Below are 27,273 nucleotides of genomic sequence, written 5' to 3'. Positions count from 1 at the left end.
GTAGGTGCTGCTCCTTGTACAGGGTGCGGAGGTCCCACTGTGCCCGTGACACCCGTAGGGTGTGGGGAGCCAGCAGGGGCCCCTTTGCCAGATGGAGGCTGAGACCTCAGGTGTGCCCCATCCCCCTGTGGGTATCCTCCCCCCCCACCCCTCCCCCCCGCCACGTGCTTTACAACAAAACAGGGCCCTCCTTACCTGTCAGCCGTCAGGTCTTTATCCTTCCCCCTTCTCCCTCTCTTCCCCTTATTTTTCTGGAAGACAATGGAAATATCCAACAGGTTAGGAAAAACAAGGCAGCAGATTAACTCTAGAAATCAGCTAAGGGAGCTGGTTTCTGGCGGCGGCCGGAGGCCCAGGGAGAAGTGCTGTGGTAGGGAAACACGGAGCAGATAGAAGGCTGGCGCCATGAATGTAGGAACTGGCCCCGAAGCCCCACGCTGTCCAGTGGACCCGTCCCTGGGGGACAGAAAGGGAGGTCAGCACCATGAATCCGCATGGGGCCGAATTCCCATCAGGCCCTGGGCATTGTGATTCTGTTTCTCTGGGCTCTGACACGTGAGAGGGCCGTGCACGCAGGCGAGCAAGCCACGCGTGTCTTTGGTAGCCAGTCACCTCTCTGTTAGCATCCGGTCTCAAACCAGGAGCCCACAGGGCCGGGCAACTGTCCACCTCTGGTTCCCAAAGGGCTCTGCCTTCAGAGACTCGGGACAGCGGGGGAGGCGCCGAGAACATGATCTTTATAACAGGCCCGACGCCTCTCCATTCCGAGGAGAACACCCCGCCCCCAGGAGCAGGTTACGGTGCCTCAGCACAGGCACAGTGTTCCAGCCCGGCCTCTCTCCTCCTTTCCTGCTTCCCCTTCTATCTCAGGCCTCCTCAGGCGACCCATGATCCGTGCCACACAGGACTAACCACGGGCCCTTACTTAACGCTCTACTCTTTCTCTCCCTATTTCCTCATTCATTCACTCATTATTTTTATTGCAGTATAATTTATGTACAATAAGGTATAACCATGGCTTCTCCAGAACTCTGATGACCTAAAAGGTTTTGTGCTACAACAAGAGAGGAACGAGAGAGAGAGAGAGAGAGAGAGAGAGATGGCCCCGAGAGGCAGGGCCAGTGATGTCATCAAGGGGTTGCCAGCTGATAAATGTAAATCGATTAATTTACAATAAGAAATAGAATTGTCCAGGGAAATGGACCCTGTAGATGTCCCCCTTGCCAGAAAATCAACATGGAACTATAATAACTTCTTACGAGGTTGCTTGGTGAGAATGCTGCAGACCAACCGGCTGTAAAGCTGAGCTTCCCACGATGCCCTGCTCGGGTTCCATTAATTTGTTGGAATGGCTCACAAAATTCAGGGACACATGTCTATTAAAGGGCATTGTAAAGGATACAGACCAATAGCCAGGTGGAGAGATACATGGGGCGAGGTCTGGGAGAGTCCTGAGTGCAGAATCCCGGTTAAGTTGGGGTGTGTCACCCCATAAAGTTGGGGTGCGTCATGCCCCTGGCATGTGATTTGTTCACCATCCTGAACTCTCCGAACCCCGCACTGGGGTTTTTATGGAGGCCTCTTCACGTCGGTGCGGTCAATGATCCTCCCCCTTTCCGGCCAGTCTCCCTCCTCTAGAGAATGGAGGTGGGCTGAGAGTTCCAGGCTCCTCGTCATGGATGCTCCTCCTGGGGACCACCTCCCATCCCGAACCATCCAGGAGTCTGCCCAGAGCTGCCCATCAGAACAAGATGTCCCAAGTGCTCCTATCACTCAGAAATTTACAAGGGTTTCGGAAGTTCTTTGACACAAGCAGGCAGAGACCAATATATATATTTTCTATGATCTCACAGGGCCCTAGGAAGGGAACTTTAATTATTGGGATCCAACTGGCTACTCCAAACCACTGTGAGAAGGATCCGTGGCAATTTAAATTGCAGTTCATCTGATCTGCCCCCACCCCAAGCAGCTGCTCATTGCCACTGGCCCCCACCCTCACAGACCTACCTACAGGGAGAGCTGGGTGGGCATGTGAGGCACGTGCCCTGGCTCCTCTAGTTCCCCTCCGATGGCTGGGGCCTGGGCGATCAGAATCCACAATGGTGAGGGGTTGACTTTATCCCCACAACCCGAGGGCTAAGCGGTGAAACAAGGCAGATTCAGGGAGGGAAGGCATGTTCCCCTGGGAAGCAGAGGGGACAGCCAGGTGGGCCGGGCAGCATCCTGGCCACGCCACTGGAGCCTGGGAAAGGGGCTCCTTGTCACGGATGGAATCTGCCCTCGGCCTCGTGCCTCCCCACACTCATTCACTACTCACATTTTTACCTCCTTTCTTCTTTCCTGTTTTGACCGGAAGTTCCTTTTCTCTGTTCACAGCTAGTTTGATGTTTTTTAGTTCCTGTCTCATCAGCTCATCAACCTAGGAGAATACAAAACACACCTCTTTCAGGTGACTTTGCCAGGCCTCGTGTGTCCTCGGTTCCGGGTCGGTCATGAGGAGAACCCGGCACTCGGCACCGCGCTGCCGGGAGTGGCGTGGTGGCAGCACACCAGCACTGTGGCTCTACCTGAACCCGGATCTCCGACTCCAGCTCCTTCCGTTTCTCCTCTTTGATAATTTCTGGATCGTAGTCCTGGGGGAAATTCAACGACTCGTCTTTATTCTTCCACATGTCTATGCTCCAGAAGGACAAAGAAAAGGAAAATGAACATTTCTTTCAACACGAAGACAGATAAGCAGCTCCAGCAATAGAAAACACACGTTTAATTTCTACACGCAGGTCAGGCGGGCCCACCTCACCGCGGGGACCGGTGACTCAGCAGGAACGCTGGCCGGGCACAGCCAGTCTGGATCCAGGTCTGGCAAGGGCAGAAGACCTCAAAGGCTGACATGGGCCCGTGTGGCAGGAGTGGGCATACAGGAAGGGGCTGAAAGCGGGGCCGAATTTTTATTACTTGAAATAACCATTCCCACGAGTGGGAGAGGCCAGAGAGGCCTCCCCCGTTTCCAGAGTCAGAGCATGAGGAAAACACCTGGCGTAAGATGTCTATATCACCCCATTGGTGTGAAAAACGCCTGCAGTCATGAATAAATGAATGTAATCTTTGCCCCAGCCCTCCGGAAGGTGCATTTGTGGTTAGCGTGCTGGGTGTGTGCACCGAAAGCTCAGCTGGTGTGCTGAAATGTACATAAGCTTAAATGAGGAACATGTGAGATGGAGGAGTAATAGCATGCTTCTTCTTATGTGTTTAAAGTTGTAAGCTGCCCCCCCTTGAAAATACTATAAAAGGTTTAAATGTGTCCTATTTATTAACAGCAAATATATGATTAACTAATAACAATAACTTATGAGATTGTACTATCTACTTATAACAACTCTTTTCTAACTTATATGATGACTAAATCTCCAATAGTGATTTATAAACGTTTCAATAAAGCAAAACTGCTTTGTTACTTACTAACTTTGCTTTTCACTTAGATACTAGTTTTACCCAAATCGGGAAGCAATGCATTTAATAATGAAAAGAACACATCAAGAAACAGCACGTGCTGGCGAGGATGCGGGGAGGAGGGAACCCTTGTGCACTGTTGGTGGGGATGCAGGCAGGCGCAGTTGCTATGGAAAACAGTAGAGAGGGTCCCCCAAAAAGAAGTTAAAAATGCATCTGCCTTATGACTCAGTGATTACACTTCTGGGTATATATCCAAAGAAATCCAAAACACTAATTCAAAAGAATATATGCACCCCTATGTTCATCGCAGCATTATTTACAATAGCCACGCTATGAAAGCAACCCAAGTGCCCATCAATAGACAAATGGATAAAAAAGCAGTGGTACCTATACACAATGGACTATTACTCGGCCATAAAAAAGAACGAAATCTTACTATTTGCGACAAGACAGCATGGATGGACACAGAGGTATTGTGCTAAGTGACATAAGTCAATCAGAGAAAGACAAATACCATAGGATTTCACTTACATGTGGAATCTAAAGAACAACATAAATGAACAAACAAAATAGAAACAGACTCATAGTCACAGAAAACAGACTGCTGGTTGTGGGGCAGGGGGATGGAGAGGGGGTTGGGGACTGGCTGAAAGAGGTGAAGGGAGAAAGAAGCATAAATTGGTAGTGACAAAAAGTCATGGGGAGGTAAAGTACAGCATTGGGAATATAGTCAATAATATTGCAATAGCTATGTAGGGTGCCAGGTGGAAAAAAACATTAAAAAATAAAAAAAAGCAGAAAGGCACACAGACTTGCACAGAAAGGAAACCATGATGTGGTTACTGATGTAACAGCAGCCGCGCCCCCACCTCCACCCCCCCGGCCCCGTGGTCAGTTCCCGGAGCTGTAACTGTATCACACCAATGCAGCCCGCCGACCGCACCTCCACACCTTTCACATGGGCCTTATTTTCCACTGAGACTTTGCCTTTCTCATGACACTTCTGCACAGGGCACTTCTCAATCCCTTCAAGAATGTCACGGACATTTGTAAATGCAGGCAGCCATTCACGGCCCTCCAAGGGCAACCCCTGCCCTGCTCCCCCCTCCAGCAGAGAATGAGCCTTTATCTGAGGCTGAAAAGCGGGCCGGGCACTTTCACACGTTAGGGGGTGACGAGGGAGGGGCTTCATCTCAGCGATTAAAATGCTAATGGTTGCTCTGAAAAGGAAAACCTTTGATTTTTAAGAAAAGACGTCTAAGACAGGACATTTCATTTCTTTAAGTTACCAAAGACCTGGCAGATAACACACGAAATGCCACACCACCCGCCCCGGGAGCGACAGCGTGTCCTGCTCCGGAAGGACCACTGGGCCTGCTTTGGTTTTTGTTTTTGTCTTTTTTTTTTTTTTTTAGACGTAATGGAAACAGATATTACACAAAAGGCATGGACAGTCTCAAGAGCTTCCCCTGAGCTCTTCCTTGGTTAAAAGACTTGGCTTCTTTAAGAAACGTAAGATTTTCCCCAAATTAATTTTTCCTTTTATCAAAACAATGCATGCACATCGTCTTAAACGAAGTCCAAGAGCATTAACAGATCATAATGAAAAACTGCCTGTCCGCCTCCAGGACATTCCCGGATGGCATTCATTCCCACGTTCATTCATTCATTAGAAAATGCACCGAATAGATTCAGATCTATTCATAAATCTGACTTATTCATATGTTATGCAATTTATAAATACTTTATTCACAAATTGTTAAATTCATGACTTTATGGAACCTCATTACCAGCCAGGCACTGCCCTCGGAGCGGCCCAGAGCAGCAGGCCCTGTTCCCAAGGCCCTGGCTTCCCACTGTAGGAAGACAGTGAACACACACATCCGAGTCAGATGGGTCAGGGTGGGCACAGGGTCAGGCGGGGAAGACCTGCAGGGACAAGCATTCCAGGCAAGGGGAACAGAAGGGACGAGGGCCCTGAGGTGGAAGTGTGATTGGCTCGTGGGCGGAAAGGTAGAGCAGCCCAGTGGAGCAGGGTGTGAAGTGATGCATTTTCACATGAGCTTTAGCTGTTTCTCGGGTCTTCTCCCGGTGTCTAATAACAAGCTACCTATGGATTTACCAATTTTAGCCACGAGCTCCTGACTTCTTATGATGGTAGAGGAGGATTGCTCTCTCCCACTTTTTCTCTTTCTCCCTCGTTTTCAGAGGAGAAGAGAGCCAGGCCTTCCAAACGCTGGGGAACTGTTGCCCGTGTGCGTACAGGACAATACCTAGATGTACAGGGCACCACCTCAACGAGGGAGTAATGAGAGGATGAGGGGGTGGCAGTCAGGAGAGGCAAAGGCAGGCCCGAGGATGAGGTGACCAGGCCCTCCCTGGGAGTGAGGGCTTCTGAAGAGGATGAACTGGTCAGTTACCTAATCTGTTGGGAGGCAGGAAAAATGAGCTCAAAGGTCCGAGAGAATATGAAACAAGTGAGGGTTTAACTTACACAAGCTACCCAATGTAGGGCATGTCCCCACCCCATCTACCGCCACCATCCAGTAGGCGTGTTGCTGGCATGTACCACTCTGAATCTCCAGGTTGGCACGGTGCCGGGCACATGGGAGACAGCCAATGGTGTTGAATGGATGTTTTTGATAGTGACTGCTCCGCTCTGTTGTGGGTTAAAGAGTGGATGAACTCTCAAACCTGAATGACGGCGGGTCTATCAGCACCTGCCGACGGGGCAGTGATGCTCACCTGTTGTGAAGAACTGAAGTCAGCGTGGGAAACGCTAAGCGTGGCATGTCTTGGGCCCCTAACAAGTAAACATTTACCCTCCCTCTGCCTTCCTCCCCAGTTAGAGCGGCACCCAATCCTGCCAACACTGTCCTCTCCTCTGGGCTTCTCCCGCAGGCCAGCCTTTCACCCAGAGCAAGACCCGCACTCTAGAGCTTTGTGAAAAAATTTTAGAGGTACACGACACTCTTCCTTTGGATAACTGGTTTATCAGACCTGTAAGGACTCTGGGCTTGTGGCTGAGGATGAGGCTCCATTTATTGGGGTAAAGCCATGAGTTGGTTTAATAATATGTTATGTAACTACCAGCATGGGTGCTGTCCAGACAGGACCAGTCAGAAGGAGGCGCACACGTGGCTGCCGCTGGGGAAAACTGCACTTCACGCCCTTGTTGCATTTCTGAGGAATTCCCAACTACCACCACCTAGCACCAACGACCACAGTCCCCGTGGCCAGTCATTCTGTGCTGGGGTTTATCCTGAGGGTGGAGTGGACCCAAAGGCATTGGACAATTGCTCTTGTAAATCTTCGTGGAAACATCTGAAAGGCCGATCCACATACTTGCAGCTCCCGCTGGATGTGGCTGGGGTAATTATGAGAATAGGGGACAAAGAACGGTGTTGTATTCGGCACAGGTCTCATAGGGCTAAAATCTTTTGCTGTACGTATAGTATCGGCTTATCAAACCATCCAGGCCACAGCTTCCTGCCCTTTCATTACAGCCAGAGGATGTGAAGTGTTAGGGGTCCAAACACAGAATGGAGGTTTTGATTATGTTCTCATCCTATTTTCTTAGCCACTATCTGCCTTCTTTCCTACCCACTATCTGCCTTCTTTCCTACCCACTATCTGCCTTCTTTCTTACCCCCTATATGCCTTCTTTCCTACCCACTATCTGCCTTCTTTCCTACCCACTATCTGCCTTCTTTCCTACCCACTATCTGCCTTCTTTCCTACCCCCTATATGCCTTCTTTCCTACCCCCTATCTGCCTTCTCTCCTACCCCCTATATGCCTTCTTTCCTACCCACTCTCTGCCTTCTTTCCTACCCACTATCTGCCTTCTCTCCTACCCCCTATCTGACTTCTTTCCTACCCACTATATGCCTTCTCTTTCCTACCCCCTATATGCCTTCTTTCCTACCCCCTATATGCCTTCTTTCTTACCCCCTATCTGCCTTCTTTCCTACCCACTATCTGCCTTCTCTCCTACCCACTATATGCCTTCTCTCCTACCCCCTATCTGCCTTCTTTCCTACCTACTCTCTGCCTTCTTTCCTACCCACTATATGCCTTCTCTCCTACCCCCTATATGCCTTCTTTCCTACCCACTATATGCCTTCTCTCCTACCCACTATCTGCCTTCTTTCCTACCCACTATCTGCCTTCTCTCCTACCCCCTATATGACTTCTTTCCTACCCCCTATATGCCTTCTTTCCTACCCACTATCTGCCTTCTTTCCTACCCACTATCTGCCTTCTTTCCTACCCACTATATGCCTTCTTTCCTACCCACTATCTGCCTTCTTTCCTACCCCCTATATGCCTTCTTTCCTACCCCCTATATGCCTTCTTTCCTACCCACTATATGCCTTCTCTCCTACCCACTATATGCCTTCTTTCCTACCCACTATCTGCCTTCTCTCCTACCCACTATATGCCTTCTTTCCTACCCCCTATATGCCTTCTTTCCTACCCACTATCTGCCTTCTTTCCTACCCACTATCTGCCTTCTTTCCTACCCACTATCTGCCTTCTCTCCTACCCCCTATATGCCTTCTTTCCTACCCCCTATATGCCTTCTTTCCTACCCACTATCTGCCTTCTTTCCTACCCACTATCTGCCTTCTTTCCTACCCACTATATGCCTTCTCTCCTACCCCCTATATGCCTTCTTTCCTATCCACTATCTGCCTTCTTTCCTACCCTCTATCTGCCTTCTCTCCTACCCACTATCTGCCTTCTCTCCTACCCCCTATATGTCTTCTTTCCTACCCACTATCTGCCTTCTCTCCTACCCACTATATGTCTTCTTTCCTACCCACTATCTGCCTTCTCTCCTACCCACTATCTGCCTTCTCTCCTACCCACTATCTGCCTTGAAGGCACTCAAAGGAATCTAAAAGTAGAGAGGGGCAGGTCTTGGTTCTGAGCTGCATGCTCACAGCCTCTCCTGACAGGGAGCTGGGTGCCGGGGTCAGGGGCCTGCTGGGCGGACAGAGTGACACCTCAGTGTTGCTCTTACTCTCCCAAACTGACCTTTGTATGTGTTATTTCCTTCCTCCATCGCTCGAAGAAAAACACTGGGTGACATTTTCCACGGCTCGTTTTCCTCCTGTTAAAGCAGAACGATATGTCTGTGACTCGCAGGCACAGTGCATCTGCCGAGACCGGACAGAAAAGGCGCATCCACCGTGACTCCTGCCCCCACGGTCCCCACACAGACTCCTCCCTGGGCAGCACCTGCGGGCCAGCCGGACACGGGGCGGGTGGTTCTGGAGATGTAGCTCCGCTGCTGGCTCACGAGGCACCCTGATGCCGCTGTCCACACCAGTCACCTCCCCGCAGTCCCCATGCCCTGAGTTTGGTCCTGTCCCCTCCCTTCACCATGTGTGTGACCCTGCTTTGGGGCTGCCTCCATCTGTGCTCTGCTCTGCCCAGCGCCAGCTCTGCACCTGTATGAGCACCTGGCTGCCCCTCCCTGCTGCTCGCCTGGCCCCTTCCTCAGCCAAGAAGCCATCCAAGCCTCACCTGGGCTCTAGGACAGAGAGCCCGAGCACCTGCTGACCATGCGGTCCTGGGCCCCTGCACCGCCTGCAGGTGAGGCTGAGCCCTCACCCCTGGAGAAGTCCCCTCTGCCCCGCAGCGCCCCGCTATTCCCGCTGTGACAGCCCGGCTCGCAAACCCTCATCTGATGTTTCTGAGCAATAATGTTTATACCGTTCGAGTGCCAGGTGCCTGCAGACACTCCCATGGCTGTTGTCACCCCACAGAGGGCAGGGGAATAATGTGGTGGACGTCATGTCCATGAGGAGTTTTCCTGGGCCCCCGGGTATTCCCTCCACAGCTGAGAGGCAGCGTGGCCACGAGACGATGAGCACCTTCCCCTGGGCGGCTTCCGGAGGGCATGGGCGTGTCCCTCCTTTCTGGACACCATGCACCCAGGGCAGGAGGGGAGACGGAGCTCATAGAGTGAGGAGCTACGAGGAGGAGGTTGGGGTGCTGGGGGCTCATTCATGGAGGGCCTGCCTGGAACCACAGCTCACAAATCGTGGGGCTGCTGCAGCGGGAGACCACCTGCCTCGCAGCACCTGGGGGAGAACTTGAACCCAGAAACACCAGGGGCTCAGAGTCCAGGGAGCAGCTGCCCCACCTTCCAGGACCCACAGGAGACCGGAGCTCACTATGAAAGTACCTCCCTCCCCTGCCCCCACCCCCCCCAGTGCCCAGGGCTGGCCACTGCCGCTCCCGGCTACCCCACATCCAGTCATTTGAGAAAAACCTGCGAGAGCAGCAAGAAGACCAGTGTTGGATAAAGCTTGTCCTTGGAGGAAAGAGCTAATGTATGGCCACCTGGGAAATTTAAAGTAACTGCAATTAGTGTTCTCTGAGGTACTATTCATATCTCTCTCTTCCAGTGTCATGGAGGACTCATGGGTCTTTGACATTTTTTAGTCAATGTGTTGCTGGCCATTATTGCCATTTTTGTTTTGGATACTCAGATTGTCCTATTTAGCCTCTGGGAGCCCCTATAGGTGTGAATATCGCCTTTATGGCGGGGGGAGGAGGAGGAGAGGGAGAGGAAGAAGGAGAGGAGGGGGAAGAGGAGGAGGGAGAGCAGGAGTGGAAAATTCCCGTTAGATCTGAGGCAAATGTCCCCTCCTCTGTGAAGCCGCCCTGGATTCCCTCAGGCAGACGTGACTTTCCCCTGGATCAGCAGGATGTTCGGAATCCTGGCATCTGTTTCTCTGTACAGATTACTGGCTATTCACGTCTTACGTGCTCTCTTGGCCTCCCTGCCTCGGTCACTTCCTCCCCCACAGTCCACCCCACAACATGGCCGTGCAGCACAGATCTTAGATTACAACTCACTGAACTCCCAGCTGCTCAAGTCACTGCCCAGAGCTGACTCCTCTCTGGAGGCACAAGGCTCCGCCAGCCCCCCAGCCCATCACCCGCTGCACCGTGGCAGGCCCCACATGCCGCACATCCCTCTCTGAAGCTGTCCTCTGGTTCTCTGGCTTGGAGATCGCCTGGAACCCCTCATCCTGCCTCCAATACTTGTCCTCCAGGTCCCTCTCAATAGCCACTCTGCTACCTACGCTCATTTGTAACATCTCAGGAACATACAAAGCTTTCAATCTTCTACCTGTGTGATATTTTGAAGAGTATTTTCTGTTTATAGAGGTTAGTGGAAATATTCGGATAATCCTATCAGCTTTTTAAAAATAGGAGGTCTTTCCTAGTTTTCTGATTTTTTATATGTGGCTGGCGGCTGCTAAGTCACTAAGTTATGAGATACCAGAGCACAGTCACAGCTCTGCCCCGGACACAGGCCGCGTGAGTCAGTGTCTGTGCACGTTCCACAGAACTATTTCCTCTCTCCAGGCCTTACCCTTCCACCAGAATGAGGAACAGATGTCATTTTTCTACAGGTCAAAGTACCAACTCTCACACATGGGTTTGACTGGCTGGTCTCAGGAATGCTTCCGGACACTTGAGGGTTGACTTTTAAAAGTCAATGAGAAAGATAATCTGATCTCTAAGAAGCATACCCGCATAATTTAAATATACCAATTTTTATTAGCAATGACCATTTATTCTTTCAATAATCACATGGTCACTTTGGAGACCTGTACTTTTTAGGACTAAATTCATTTCTAAGTGATTCTGCAGGGTGTCGCCCATCATTTGCAACCACATCATAAATACTGGTGTACTCAAACTTTGCTTTTTGTTCCAAACTGTTTATCGTTAAGTGACTCTTTAAAAAAAGTTTTTATTGATTTTAGAGAAAGAGGAAGGGAGAGGGAAAAAGAGATGGAAACATCGATGAGAGAGGAACATCATCAAACAGCTGCCTCCTGCAAGCCCCATTCTTGGGATTGAGCCTGCAACCCAGGCATGTACCCTGACTGGGAATTGTACCGGCAACCTCTTGGTGCATTGGTTGATGCTCAATCACTGAGCCACACTGGCCAGGCCTTAGGTGACTCTCGAATAGCTAGTTAATAAAACACCATCACTCAACACAGACCAGATTGCGTAGCTGGTACTTTCAGATTTTTATGAAACAAGCTTCACTAACAGTGAATTTCCAATCTGCAAATGGCAGATGCCCTCAAGCATGCTGAGAGAAGAGATGCTCAGAATAACATTGAAACTCTTCCGAATTGTTCTTACTCTTGGGGACTGCTTAAAACTCTCTTTCCAAGCGAGAGGAGGGTTATTAAATCAGCGTTATTGTGTGAGCTGTCATTTTTGGGGAGGGAGATGAGGGAACAGTTTATAACTTTTGGGGTGCAGGCAGATTAGCAGGGCAATAGGTGGTTTCACGAGTTGGGTTCCCTGGAGATACTAAGAGGGTTTACTGGTAATAGCTGAGAGGGTTTACTGGGAACAGCACCCCTGAGGAGAGGCAGGGAAGGGAGCCACAAATCGGGGCACAGGGAGAATCTGGCTGTTATGCAGTGACAAGGAGCTCTCAGCTGATCCCACAGAAAGCCCAGGAGCTGGGAGAACCCTTCAGAGTTGTCCCAGTGAGGTGAGGGGGCTGGGCTTCGTACTCTAACATGACTGTCCTTGGATGCAGCTGCCCTGGGGGTGGGGGATGGTAACCTCACGTGGATCAGCTCCCTTAGACCCGGAGGTCAGAACATTCTGGGCAGCTGGGGACTGAGTGCCGGGTTCCAGAAGGGGACGCCCAAGGGGCCCACCTCAGCACAGAAAGGATGGCAACCGACTGTCGATCAGCACAAACAAGATGGGAAAACCGCTGGCTGACAGCACGGTTTCCTAGGAAAGGAACGACTGCCATCTCAGCAGATCTGAGATGATCCCGTTGACTCAAAGCAAAAGAGCAAACAACTCAACTCTGTAAAATTCCAGATTCCTTACCTTACTTTTTTCCTTCGGTACTTTCTTTTCCTTAACTTTTTTGACTTGCTTTTTTTCCTTTTTCTTCTCCTTTCTTTTTTTTTCCTCCTCTTCTTGGTTTGCAATAATATCTTCGATAACCTGGTAAGAAACAAAACAACGATAGCATTTTAATGGAGCCCTACCAAGAGGAGGACTGTTTTTCCTGTCTGGATGGAAGTGTTTGCTGGTCAGTCTCGGGTCTCTGCCTTCTCTGGGCCTGCAGGGTGGCTCCTCCTGGGATATCACAGGGCACTTGCCTGCCTCTGGGCGGGTTCGTCAGTGGGAGGCAGCAGTCCGGCCTCTGAGGGCAGATGGAGAGAGAGGTGGGGCATTCTGAGCCCAGCTCCTCCCTAAGGCAGAGCTGCTCAACTCCCAGTGGCTCCACGACACGACACGAGGGGATCGAGGCTTCCTCCACACCCGAGCCAGGGCCTCAGTGCCAGGCCTGGCCACACCTCTTCCCCAAATCCCAGTTGGGGATGCCCTGTTTCCTGCCTGGACTCCGATGGTGACAGCTGCTCTTGCAACAACGTCACGTTCCCTAAAGGATCATGCGTCTCTTCTCAGAGCTGGTTTCTTCCAGCTGTGGTTTAATTTATATTTCCTACAGCGACCAAACCCGTTTACTCCTCCACAATTAAAACATTTGTTAAGCAGTACCTGGTTCATACAGGACCAGCATCGTCGAAGAATCAGTAAAGGCTTCTAAAATGCCATATAATTCAGTTCAATACAACAGATGTCTGAGGAGCTCTCACTTGCAGGGACGGAGAGCTATGGATTCTGGGAGCTAGGAGGGTGAGGATGAGAGGACACACATCCTGTGTGACCCTTAGGCTCTGCTCATCACTGGCCATGGGACTGAGATGTGCGACATACCTGATCTGAGACTCAGTTTCCTCAGCTCTAAAAGGAAGTTAACACGTCCGTCCATAGCACTGGCGATATGCCAGGCCCGGTTCTGCGAGCTCCACCGACTAACTCCTTTACTCCTAGACTCAGCCCTGGGTAGAGCTATTATCACCCACTTTACTGATGAAGGAACTAAGGCACAGAGTTCAGTAACCTGGTCAAGGACACACAGCTAGTGAGTGGCGGAGCTGGGATTAAACCGGTGCTCACCAGGATGCACTTCATCATGTAGGAGAGAGGAGGTGAGATGAGAAAGCATATGTGTAAACTCATTGTATAGTATGACATGCATATAGTTAAGTAAAGAATAATGCTCTGCAGCTTCAGGATACATGCATGTGTAGTCTAAGCGTAAAGAAACGGAAAGGAATGACAAACACCCCCTTGTGCAGAGCATGGTGGGCAGTTCCAAAGGGCTGACACCTCCCCTCTAACGTGCTGTGCTAACTCATCTTTCTGAGAGCAAGGCTACCTGATTATGTCTTATTAGTATCTATCCAAATGCTTATTTATTCTCTAGTAATATATATATATATATATATGCTAGAGGCCCAGTGCACAGATTTGTGCATGGGTGGGGGTCCCTCAGCCTGGCCTGAGCCCTCTCTCAATCTGGGCCCCCTTAGGGGATGTCGGACTGCTGGGTCCAACATCCCCTTGAGGGATGTAGCAGTGCAGAAGTGGCAGGCGGCCGAGGAGGAGCTCCAGCCAGGGCTGGGCGCAGTTCTGCTGCCGCTCATCCTGGCCTCGCTGCGCCTGCTGCTGCCACTCGCTCGGCTGAGCAGCACTCCCACTGTGGGAGTGCACTGACCACCAGGGGGCAGCCCTGCATTGAGCGCCTGCCCCCTGGTGGTCAGTGCACATCATAGCAACTGGTCGACCGGTCATTCCGGTTGTTCGGTCGTAACGGTTGCTTAGGCTTTTATATATATAGATATACATATTTAAAATACATTTTTATTGATTTCAGAGAGAAAGGGAGAGGAAGAGAGAGAGGGAGAGAGAGATAGAAACATCAATGATGAGAGAGAATCACTGATTGCTGCCTCCTGCACGTCCCCTACTGGGGATCAAGTCCACAACCCAGGCTTGTGCCCTGACTGGGAACTGAACACTGATCTCCTCGTTCATAGGTGGACACTCAACCACTGAGCCACACTGGCCACTCTAGTATTATATTTTTGATGTTTATTACCTATGTTGCTCTTGCAAGTTTAATTCACACCTTTAAAAGTATGAAAAGCAGCTTTATAATGAACAGAACAGCCATTCTGGCACCATCTGGTCTTAAAAAAAAACCCTAAACAAAACTATAGTCATGTGAGCTTACATTCTAGGAGACTGCGGTGGGGTGAGGCCCTGAGAAGGCCACTGGGAAGGTGAGAGGTGACGTATGTGTTGTGTGTATTTTTTGGTAATAAAAAGGGTGTCTTTGGATAGGATTAAAAGTCCCTTGTCAAAATAGCAATGTTTTTCCTTGGGGATCAAGTTCACCTCAACTCATAGAACCAAATCATGGCTGCCCATGAGTGTTGTAGTCTGAAGCACTGTGGGGCATGGACAGTTTTTGGTTCTTGGACGTTTAGAAAGTTTTAGAAATGCAAAGACTTTTAAAAATACATAAAAATGTGAGCAGTTGAAAAAAGGATGAAATTATTATTTGTGGAGCATACAATTCAGCATATCTTTTAAAGCCTTATCAATTGTGTTGTTTGTTCATTTAGTTTTTGAATAGATAATACATTTGCATGGCTCAGAATTCAAAAATAACAAAAGAGCAGGTAGTGAAACATTTCCTCCCGTGCTGTGAGCCAGCCAACAAGATCCACTTTCGAAAGCCAACTCATACCTTAGAAATGTTTCCAGAGCCATTGCAAATAGATACATGCAAGCATGTGTGTGTGCACACACCCATGTACAGAAAGCACACTAACATTGTTTGCCAATCATATCCATGAAAAATGGTATGTGATTGTGGTGGTCCATCTTTTAAACCAACACTGAATTTATTTTGCTCATGCTTTTCAACTATAGCAAAATCCTCCAAAGTGCACACATATGTACACACACATACATGTATTATAAGCATATATTTGCTGTGCAACCATCTCCATAAATCAATTTTAGAATGTTTCCAAGATCCCAATAACATTCCCTGGTGTCCATTCATTGCTAATCCCTTTTCTCTCCCCTCGCCTCCTTCCCGGGCCAGGACTAGTCTAGTTTCTGCCTCTAAAGATTTAATGTTTCTGGACATTTCATATAAATGAAATCATAGAACATGTAGTCTTCAGTGTCTGGCTTCCTTCACTTAGCATGTCTTTGAGGTCACCCATGTTGTAGTGTATGCCAGATGTTTGTTCCTTTATTTATGTCTGAGTAATACTCTATTGCATGGATTGACCACATTTCACCTCTCCATTTACCAGGTGATGGACATTTAAGTTGTTTCAAATTTTTGGCTATTGTGAGTAATGCTGCTATGAATATCTATATATGTAAAAGCCTAAGTGACTGTTACGACCAAATGACTGGAACAACAGGTTGACCAGTCACTATGACGTGCACTGACCACCAGGGGGCAGATACTCAATGCAAGAGCTGTCCCATGGTGGTCAGTGCGCTCCCACAGCCCACCTCCCGAGGCCAGCTAACCTCCTGTGACCCCTCACCCGGCCAACCAGCCCCCCCATCATCTCTGATGCGGGGAGCCAGCTGGCCAACCTCCCGTGGCCCCTCCCCCGGCCGGCTGAACCCCCGATAGGCCTTGATTGCTGGCCAGGCCGAGGGACCTCACCCATGCACAAATTCGTGCACCGGGCCTCTAGTTCATGTATAATTTTTTTTTTTGTGTACACATATGTTTTCATTTCTTTTGGATAGAGTCCTAAGTGTGGAACTGCTGGGTCATTTGGTAAATTTATGCTTAACTATTAAGAAAGTGACAAACTGGTTTTCCAAAGTGACTGCAACATTTTACATCCCCACCAGTAATGTATGAGGGCTCCCTTTTCTCCACATCCTCATCATTTGCTGACAGTGGCAATTATTCCAGGAGGCAAGAATCTTTTTGATAATGGCCATCCTAGTGGGTATGAAATGGTATCTCTTTGTGGTTTGAATTACATTTTCCTAATGACTAGTGATGTTGAGCATCTTTTTATGTGTTTATTAGCAGTGAATTGTCTATTCAAGTCTTTTGCCAAGTTTTCCATTGCCTTATTTATCTTCTCATCATTGAGATGTGTAAGAGTTCTTTGTATATTCTGGATACAAGTCCTTTATCAGGTGTATGTTTTCAAATATCTTCTCCCAGTCTGCTCTTGTCTTTGCATTTTCTTAATGTCTTTTGAAGTGCAAAAGTTTTGAATTTTGATGAGGTTCAATTGATCAATTTTGTCTGCAGTGTAGCTTTAATTTGCATTTCTCTTATATGAGTGAGGGTGATCATCTTTTCATATGCTGAACACCTTTTATTATTACGTTTCAAATCCATTTAGGTTTTCTGTTCTGAGAACTGTCTGTTCATATCTCTTAGCTGTTTTTTATGTTGGGTTATTGATGTTCTTATAGAGCCATGGGAGCTCTTTATATATTAGAAAAATGATCTCTCTCTATGATACTTATTACAAATAATCCTCCCAGTGAGTCCTCTGCCATTTGACTTGACTTGGGGTTGGTTCTGCCATGCAGGTTAAAACTATTTTTTGTGTGTAGTTGAATTTATCATTTTTTCTTCTATAACCCTGGGGTTGTGCAACAGCAGTAGAAAGGTCTTTCTCACCATGAGGTTATGACATATTTCTTCCTTGGCTTCTTCAAGTCCTTTGTGTTTTTGTTTTGTTTGACATTTAAATCTTTGATCCATTTGAAACCATTCTGGGATAAAGAGATAATGATTTAAATTTCTTCTTTTTCAGATGACAACCTGGTTATTCTAATACCATATATTAAACTAGAGGTCTGGTGCACAAATTTGTGCATGGGTGGGGTCAGGCTGGCCTGCCCCGGATTGGGGCCGATAGGGCTGGGCCAGCCGGGGGGAGGGGACTTGGGAGGTTGGCCGGCCGGCCCCACCCCCTGGTTGAACTCCTGGTCAAAATCTGGTAGAGGGGACAATTTGCATATTAGCTTTTTATTATATAGGATAGTCTTTTTTTCTTATACAAGAAAGGTGAGGTGCCACATTTATTATATAACTCTCTTTCCATATGTACTTGGGTATATTTCTTGAGTTTCCATTCTTTTCCTCTGATGTGTCTTTCTAGTCATTTGCTTATAACAATGGTCCTCTCTAATGACATGCTTTCATACCCAGCAGGGCTCATTACTCCCTGTTACACTTTATTTTCTGAATTTTACTGGTTGTTCTTGGTTATTTACTTTCTACCTGAAGTTTAGAATTGGGTTGGTCACCCTCCCTGTGCCCCCTCCCACCCATGCTCCAACATAATGCTCTTGGCATTTTTATTGGGTCAATGACATTTATAGATGATGCTGGGGAGAGCTGAAGTATTTATGATGTTGAGTATTTCTACCTAAGGACACGGTATGCTTTCCCATCCTTTTTTTTTTTTTTAAATTATTTTTCTAATATATTTTTATTGATTTCAGAGAGGAAGGAAGAGGGAGAAAGAGAGAGAAAACATCAATGATGAGAGAATCATTGATCAGCTGCCTCCTGCACGCCCCCTACTGGGGATCGAGTCCGCAACCTGAGCATGTGCCTTTGACCGGAATCGAACCTGGGACCCTTCAGTTCTAAGGCCTATGCTCTATCCACTGTGCCAAACCAGCTAGGGCTTTCCCATCTTTTTGTTTGCATCCCTCAGAATATTTTAAATTCTTCTTCACATATACACATATTTAAGTTTACTCCTGGGTATTTTATGTTTGTGTTGTTGCTGTTGTAAATGGGTCCTTTTATTATATTTCCTATCTAGCTGCTGTTTGTACCCACAAAAGCTACTCCTTTCTGTACATAAAGTTTATAACTCCCTCATCTGATTTCTCATATATGTTAGTTTTTCAGTTTATTCTCTGTGCTTTTGTAAGTATAGAACATATGTTCAAAGGGTGATCATTTTGCCTCTTCCATTCCAATCTCTACATCTCTATGTTCGTTTTTTTTTTTTTTTTTTGTCTGACAGTAATCAATAGGTCAGATGGGAGAATGATGACAAAGGCCACCCTTGTATTTTTCCTGACATTAGTGAAAATGTTTCTAGTGAATTTCACTAAGCATGACATAGGCTTTTGAACTAAGATGGAAATATTTTGTCATGTTAAAGAAGTATCTGTATATTCCCATTGTTTTTATTTTTTAACTAGTAGCCCTGTGCATGAATCCGTGCACCAGTAGCTCGCCAGTAGCTCACTGCTGCCCTCCAGTAGCTCTCCACCTGCTGCTCTGTCCTCCTGTAACTCCCACCGCCCCCTACCCCCACCCCCCCTCATAGCTTGCTGCCCTGCACCCTCCTGTAGCTCTCTGCCACCTGCTTATAGCTTGCTGCCCCACCCTCCTGCTGATCTGTGACTTGGTTGGTCGTTACACTTCATGGCGTAATGACCATTTGCATATTACATCTTTATTATATAGGATATCAGGAATGGATGTTGAATTTGCCAAATGACCTTTCAGCATCCACCGTGATGAGCTTATGGTTTCCATGTTTGGCTCTCTTTATATGACACAGTGTATTCATATACATCCTGAGATTGAGCTATTCTTGCATTCTGGAATAACCGTGCTTGCTTGATTGCGGTGTGTTGCTTATTTAAAGTGCTGCTGGGTTTTAGTTTGCGAATATTTCAGTTGAAATTTTTGCACTGATACTCATAAGGAAGACTGATCTGTGGTTCGATTTGTACTCAATCTTTTGGGGGCTTAGTATCAATGTGATTATGCTCTTTTCATTAAAAAGTATTTGTACTATTTTTATTTTTTACAATTATAAACTTGACTACATGCATCATTAGAATGATTAGGCTTGGTCTACCTCTTCATCCTACTACAACTAACATTTGTAACATCGGCTAAAGCTTCCCGAAAGCTTTCCGCATGCCCAGTTCTGTTTTCAGTACAAGTATCATCCCCTCTAGTCAGTGCATCAGACCCAGGTGGTAGGCACTGCCTGGGTGTCCATGTGCAGATGAGAAAACAGAGATGCAGGGGGACTAGCTGGCCTCAGGATGCAGACCTAGCATGAGGGGAACTGTGACTTCACCACGCCAGCCCGACTCCTCAATCGTCTGCTCTGTGGCCCCTTTGCGTTATTTTAATTATTAACCAGGCATTCTCAGTTCCCTCTTGTTTTTAGTTTGACTAGATGTTAACTCTACTTTTAGATGTTCCTCCTGTACAATTTAGACATTCCACCGACATTCTTAATCCTATAATTGTTACCTTTCTAAACTAATATGCAATGTGTTTGGCTGCTTGCCATGGACTTTCAAGACAGGACTTGTGCCTGATGATTTAGCTGGAGGGACAAGACCTAAACATAACGAGTGAAATAACACCAGTCTAAACCACAGTCACTCAGGTAGGGCTTGGTGACCTGCCAAACAAGGGGGTGGGTATTAAGTGTCCTCGGAGTTCAGAGGAGAAATATGGGAGTCCTCGGGAGGTGGAGGGAAGGCACTGGAAGCTGTGTTGGCTTTGACAGGGAAGTGGGGGAGACCTGTGTGCTTGATTCTGAGAGTTCCCACAGGGGCGCAGAGGGGACAGCCAAGATGGCCGGAGCCCTCCACAGCTGCACAGTCCCTACTAAAGACCAGTAGCCTGTTTCCTGCTTTGTCAATGCTATAAACAAGGCAAACATGAACAGCTTTTTCAATGCCTGTGGCAGGGATCAGTGAATTACAGTGCCTGGGCCAAATCTGGCCTGATGCACATGTTTATAAATAAAGTTTTATTGGAGCACAGCCATGTTCACCCATTCACATACTGTCTGTTTTTGCTTTCATACTATAATGGCAAAGTTGAGTAGTTGTGGTAGAGAATGTAGGTTCCACAGACTCAGATATTTACTACTTTTGTCCCTTTATGGAAAACATTTGTTGATCCATGGAAGCTTGTCTTATTATTTCCTTAGTATCAATTCCTTCAATAGTATTTATGGGTCAAAGGATATATAGATTAAAATTTTTGATATTTACTTAGTCCATTTACCTTTAAAAATGTTATGCTCATTTATGTATCCAGCAGCAATGTATGGGAGTGTTTTTTTCCCCCCCACATGCTTAGAAACTCTAGTTATTATCATGATTTCAAATTTTTACCAATCCTATATGTGAAAAAAGATACAGTAACATTTTCATATTTAAATTTCTTTGTTAGTGACTTGTAAAATTTCTTCTATTAAATTTCTGGTTGTATTCTTTGTCGTCTTTTCTACTGAGGTGCTCACATTTTTCTTATTAGTTTCTAAGAATTCTTTATATATGAGAGATATTTATCAACACATGTTATCAGTCTATTCTTTTCCCATTACTGTGATATTTTAATTACTTTATAATTTGATTTATATCAAGTGGGGCATGTTCCGTGTGGTTATAGCCCCTTTGCAAAAACTTTCCACGTGTTTATTCTTTCATGTAAACTGGAGAATAATTTTGTCAGTAAAATTGTTTTGATTTGATTGGAATTGCATTGACTGTATAGAACAATGGAAGGATAACGTGTACTTGTACTTTATTGAGTCTTTCCAGGGAAATAATCCACCAGTCTATAGGTTCAAGTCTTCTTTCAATTTCTTTAGTGTAATTTTTATAAATATCATTTTGTATAATATGTCAATACAATTTTTAAGTTTATTGTGTTTTCTAGGAAGATGGTCAGATAATCTAAAAACAATGATAAAATTATCACTCTAAAATAGTTATAACTCTTTTTCTTTTTCTTATCTTATTACATTAGGTAGTAAGAACTTACAGGAAAATATTAACTAATACTTCTTACAGCAACCATTTTCCCCCTGAGTTTCACTTTTGAGGGCAATGCCTCTAAAGCTTCACTGATGAGAATCATGCAAGTCTTTTCTTGGTTTCTATGGTGCTCTGAGAGTAAGAACATTTTCCCTATCTCTAGTTTATTAAGACATTTCTAAAACTAGCTTTCCATGTCAGTTTAATCAGATGCCAGGGAGATGACCAAATAGCATTTCTCTGGAAGAACGTCGATGTAGCAAACAGTGGAAACTTGATGGGTGAGAAGGACCTGAGCAGAGGAAGGTGGGTGGACAGGCACCGTGGAGGGTGGGGCCTGACATGTACAAGGACATTTCAGGTGCAGCAGCCTGAGGGTGAGGAGGAAGGTGAGTGGGTATGGTAGTGACTGTGGTGATGAGGGAGCAGGAGACGAGACTGAGGTGAACAGGGACATGACCATAAAGGGCTCCAGAAATCAAGCCGCTCAGAATTTACTAATTTGAGCACCACATGTTGTTGCATCACGTTCAAAGGCCAGAGGGGAGAAAGATAAATTCATTCTGAAGTAAATTTGAAAGTACATGCATTGATGAACTCATAGCAGACCTAGTAATTTACATGTTTCATCTTTGCAGTGAAGTTGCTTGTAAAGGGGGCATGAAAAGAATCAGGAGACTGGGTATGAACTAAATATCTTCACTTTTCTATTAAATATATTTAATACTAGAGGCCCGGTGCATGAAAATTCATGCACTGGAGGGGGGGGGGGACCCTCAGCCCAGCCTGCCCCCTCTCACAGTCCAGGAGCCCTCAGGGGCAGGAGGCAAGCTGGTGATCAGGGGAAGATGACGCTCCATCACACCTCTGCTGCTGCCACTGCCACCAGTGCAAGTCTCGGCCGGCCCTGGTTACCTGAGCCTCAGGCTGGCCCTGGGCTGCTGGGGGGCTGAGGGGACTGGGGGACTCTGGAGGCAGGCACACGGAGCGGCTGGGCCCACCTGGGGGCAGGCCTGGCCTTGCCACACGCCTGCCACCCCGGCGGGGCTGAGGGGACTGAGCGCCACCATCTTGTGGCTGTGGGAGCCACCATCTTTGAGGGCATGGCAGTCAATTAGCATATTCCTTCCTTATTGGCTGTGGGTGCTGCCATATTTGAGGGTGGGGTAGTCAATTAGCATATTCCCTCCTTATTGGCTGTGGGCACCGCCATCTTTGCGATGGTGTGAGGGTCAATTAGCATATTTCCTCTTTATTAGATAGGATTACTTTTGCAAAAAGTACTATGAAAAATGTATGTCATTAAGTATTATTGTGACAACTGATGAGCAACAAAGTTGAAAAATAACCAAGATCTGCCCAGCTGATGTGGCCCAGTGGGTGAGCATCAGCCCATGAACCAGGAGGTCATGGTTCAATTCTTGGTCATGCACATTCCGAGGTTTCAGGCTCAATTTCCAGTAGGGGGCATACAGGAGGCAGTTGATCCATGATTCTCTTTCATCATTGATGTTTTTCTCTCTCCCCCTTTCCCTTCCTCTCTGAAATAAATTAAAAAAAAAAATAGTAAAAAAAATAACCAAGACCTAATAATGACAAACCTATCAACTCCAAACTTTAAGGAAATACAATCACGGTACATTTACATTTTATTTCTCAAGCATATTTGTACCTGTTGTGGGGTCTTGTTTGAAAAAATGATAGCGGAACCTCCTTCTTCTGCTTTAGGGTATTCAGGGAAGGTGCCAGTTACGTTCCTGAGGAGGAAGAAAAGGCAAATTTAATAGAAAGGATCGCAGTCCTCTCTGTTATATTCCCCCTTAGCTGGCTCTGCTGATGCTCATTTAAATAAGTGCTAGTTATTTGGATGGGGCCACCCTGACCGTCCTGGGCCAGACCTGAGGTTTCGCAGGAGCAGGAGGGTCTGGGACCCACCCACAGGAGCGGCTTCCCTCCTGCAGGAGCTGTTACTCTCTCTCAGGCAGACGGGACGCTTCGTTTTCTTTTTTTCTCCTTTAAATTATTGAGATACTCTGTGCTTGAGTTAAGAATCAAGACAGAAGCACAAATCATTTCTTCCTGTTTAAAGTTTAGGATAAACACAGGAGTTTGAAACTAAACAGAAGGATGGAGGTGTTACAGTTACAAATGTAGTAATAGTGCATGAAATACACACGCATGCTTTAGGTTTTAGTAAGTCTAAGGGTCTATATTTTATGGGTGCCAAGTAGTAATTTACTTTTGCTGTAACCATATAATTTCCTACATTTTGAAAAGCAGGCTCTGTAATTTAATGTGGTGGAATTTCAGAAGGAATGTGCAGTTAATATTTCTAAAGGAACTGACTCTGACACAAATGTTATGTTTACTCAGCATATAGAACCAAGTTAGTTCCATCAATGTAGAACCCAAGGGTCCAAGGAGACAACCATGTTTTAAATGACTCTACAGCAGTGGTTCTCAGACTTTTGGTCCTAGGAACCCTTTACATTCTTAATCCTCACCAGAGGATATTTTTTCCATTGCTTTTCAGAGAGAGTGGGAGGGAGGGAGAGGGGTAAAGAGAGAGAAAAATCAACGTGAGACTCATCGATCGGTTGCCTCCTGCATGTGATCGGATCAGAGGTGGGAGCAAACCCGCAACCCGGGTACATGCCCTTGATTGGGAATCAAACCTGCACCCCTTCTGTGCACAGGCCAATGCTCTAACCACTGAGAGATACTAGCCAGGGCCCTTTTACACTCAGACAGCTTTTCAGTATCCCAAAGAGCTTTCTGAAAATGTGTTATTGCTATTGATACTTATGGAATTTTATAGTAAAATCGAGACATTTCTAAAATATGTATTTTTTTTAGATTTAATATTTTATTTATTTAATTATTTTTAATTTTTAGATACATTTGTACTGTGGTTATTTTATTTATTTTTTTAAATTTATTTATTGATTAAGGTATCACATTTTTGTCCTCATCCCCCCATTCCCATCCCAAACCCCTCCCCATGCATGCCCCCACCCCCCTGTTGTCCGTGACGACTGGTTAGGCTCATATGCATGCACACATGTATTTTTAATTAATTTAAAAATTATAATAATAAACCTGTTATATGTTAACATAAATGTCCTTTTTAATGAATAACATATTTCCCCAATAAAAAAGTTTAGTGAGAAGAATGTTACTGATTTGTATCTTTGAAGTCACTTTAAGGTTGGGCTTAATGGAAGTTAGCTGGATGCTCCTATGTTGACTCTGTTGCCATACGTGGGTTTGGTTGAAGCTTAGTAAGAGAAACTGGTCTCATGTATATGAACAATTGGAGAAGAGAGAGCAATTTCTTGTGTGTTAATTCTCACCTGAGGATATTTTTTCCCATTGATTTTTAGATAGAGTGGAAGGGAGGGAGAGAAAATATTGATGTGAGAGAGACACATTGATTGGTTGCACGCGCCCCCAGTGGGGCTGGGAAATGAACCTGCAACCCAGGTACGTTCCCTTGACTGGAATTGAACCCAAGACCCTTCAGTGCTTGGGCCAACACTCTAACCACTGAGCACCACTGGCCAGAGCAAGAGAGGACGATTTTAATAGCCTTTTAGGTAACAGAATACTCTGCTTTGATTCTACACGACTCAACAAGTGGTAGCTTCCTAAAGGCTGGCTGTGATGTGGAATCTGAAACCACACCAGTGAACTTGCTTTCTCCATCATGTGAAACTCCATCCGCCCATCTTCAGTGCTGGATATGTCTTTTGCCCATGCACGATTTTGTAACACCAGGTATTGGTCATTGGGTGCACTGCATTATGCGGATCTTCCCAATGTCGGTACGTTTCCTCACATCAAAATCACATTCGTTAACAACCTTCTAACAAAAACACTAAGTAATTGGAAGCTCTCGAACTCATGGAGATACCACAGGGTTCCGAATTTTTCAATTTTCTCTAGAGAGCTCAAATTTGACTGTTGGCAACAAATACCCTTGGTTGTTTTCCTTTAGGCTCATTTGGTTCATTTTTGAGAAAATTTCTGCCCCAAATCCAACTCTGAATCACCAGAGTTCATCAGTTGTTTTTTAAATAAAAGTGACGTCTGTTAAAAGGGGCTAGTTCAGCTTGTGACGGTGGTCACACTTGGTGTGCAGCGGAAGGCATTTCTGGGCACTCCTGACTCTGTCTCACAGAATATTAAAAAGCTGTGTATTCAAGGGTCAAGTCTTAATAATGTAGTTATCTCCTACTGCGCCCTCAGGGGTCGTTAGAAAGACACATTGATTGGTTGCACGCGCCCCCACTGGGGCTGGGAAATGAACCTGCAACCCAGGTACTGTTTCCAAATGAAACAGTTTCCAAGGCCGGTGGGTAAGGAGGAGGACCAGGGTGACAACAATTGGGGGTCTCTGCCTTGCTCTCTGCTGCTCCCCCCACCACTGTGTTTTGGTGCGAATGTCAGGAACCACTGCAAATGAATCATATGGAAAGAGTTTGACTTTGAGATCCCGAAAAGTTCTTGGAGAGCTCAGAAGTCACACACTTTGAGAACCGCCGCTCCAGAACATCTCCCTGAGCCACCGCTCAGATGCCCCCATGGCGGTCGGCTCCCTCCCCCACAGGCAGCCCCTCCATTTCCAGACCTCAGCTGTTATGAAGTCCTTTCTGACACTGGGCCAACTGCAACCTGACTCCTTGTTTGACCTTCTGGGGACACACAGAACTTGATTCTTTCTCTTCCACATAATTGCTAGTCAAACATTTTAAGACAGTTATGTCATTGTCTGGTTGACACGGCTCAGGTCTCTTGAATCTTTCCTATTGGGCTCATTTTGTGGGAATGTGACTCAGTTCCTCTGCACTGCTTTGAAAGGAACTGAACACAATGTAGTGTGTGTGTGTGGGTGTGGGGGGGCAGTCTCTGGACAAATGCACTAACACTGAGGATGGTGGGTGATCACACAGTGTGTGTGACATTCTGTCTATTGAACTACCATCATCACAGCTACTTTGGTGTCTTCACACTCATCCACCATCCAAGCATCCAAGCATCCATGCATCCATCCATCCATCCATCCATCCATGCATCCATCCATCCATCCACTTTCCTACCCATCCATTCATTTATCCATCCATTTATCCATCCATCCATCCATCCATCCATCCATCCATCCATCCATCCATCCACCCACCCATCCATTCATCCTCCACCCATTAATCCACCCACCCATTTTTTCCATAAATCCATTTATTTGTGAAGACAATCAATAAATACCTGGTTAGTACCAAACTCGATTCTAGTTGCAACGAGGGAGACAATGATTGAACATTAAAAGATGCTGACCTTGCCCCCATGCAGCTCACATTCCACACCACATGTGTGGCTGATGCATATGTTTGACCGCAGATGCTACTTATCCACAAGATTCATAGCTCAAACCTCCTTAACTTGCCTGACCATGTTTTGTCTCGATCTGTAAATCACTTGGCCCAGCCAGTTCTTGGATAAAAACTCTGAATGCACTGAACCTACAAATTAGAGCGTTCTCTCTCTTCATACCCAGTCCCCTGATTCCTTTGATACCGATTTTACAAGCAACTCCACTGTATGATTTTATTTCCACATTTAAAGCTCAAACGGTTGTGCGGACTCATAGCAGACGTAGCAGTTTATATAAACTAAAAACTAATAGAATTTACATGTTCCATTTTTCACAGTAGAATTCTCAACTTTGTCCCACACCAATTGTCACAGTGAGACTTAATAACATACATTTTTCATAGTACTTTTTTCAAAAGTAGTATTAAACATATTTACTTTATTATTATTTTTTAAAATATATTTTATTGATTTTTTACAGAGAGAAGGGAGAGGGATAGAGTTAGAAACATCGATGAGAGAGAAACATCAATCAGCCGCCTCCTGTACACCCCCCACTGGGGATGTGCCCGCAACCAAGGTACATGCCCTTGACCGGAATCAAACCCGGGCCCCTTCAGTCCTCAGGCCGATGTTCTATCCACTGAGCCAAACCGGTCAGGGCTAAACATATTTACTTTAATAGGTAAGT

At 46.4% G+C, this 27,273-nt stretch overlaps 1 protein-coding gene across 2 annotated transcripts in view; it reads right to left on the bottom strand.

Moving 5' to 3' along the window:
* Window positions 1–27,273, bottom strand: part of IQCA1 (IQ motif containing with AAA domain 1) — a 127,193-nt gene that overhangs the window by 45,133 nt on the left and 54,787 nt on the right. For both annotated transcript variants that reach the window (XM_054723463.1, XM_008138430.3), the window contains 6 exons: window positions 22,888–22,972; window positions 12,354–12,473; window positions 8,496–8,571; window positions 2,568–2,674; window positions 2,318–2,419; window positions 196–251 (listed from right to left, as the gene is read on the bottom strand). In XM_054723463.1, the coding sequence (XP_054579438.1) occupies window positions 196–251; window positions 2,318–2,419; window positions 2,568–2,674; window positions 8,496–8,571; window positions 12,354–12,473; window positions 22,888–22,972 (546 nt within the window). The remainder of the gene's footprint in view (window positions 1–195; window positions 252–2,317; window positions 2,420–2,567; window positions 2,675–8,495; window positions 8,572–12,353; window positions 12,474–22,887; window positions 22,973–27,273) is intronic.

Source organism: Eptesicus fuscus, chromosome 11 (genome assembly GCF_027574615.1).
Source record: "Eptesicus fuscus isolate TK198812 chromosome 11, DD_ASM_mEF_20220401, whole genome shotgun sequence".
Lineage (NCBI taxonomy): Eukaryota > Metazoa > Chordata > Mammalia > Chiroptera > Vespertilionidae > Eptesicus > Eptesicus fuscus.
Note: the sequence above shows the minus strand (reverse complement) of the source record. Positions and strands in the feature narration are given on the sequence as shown.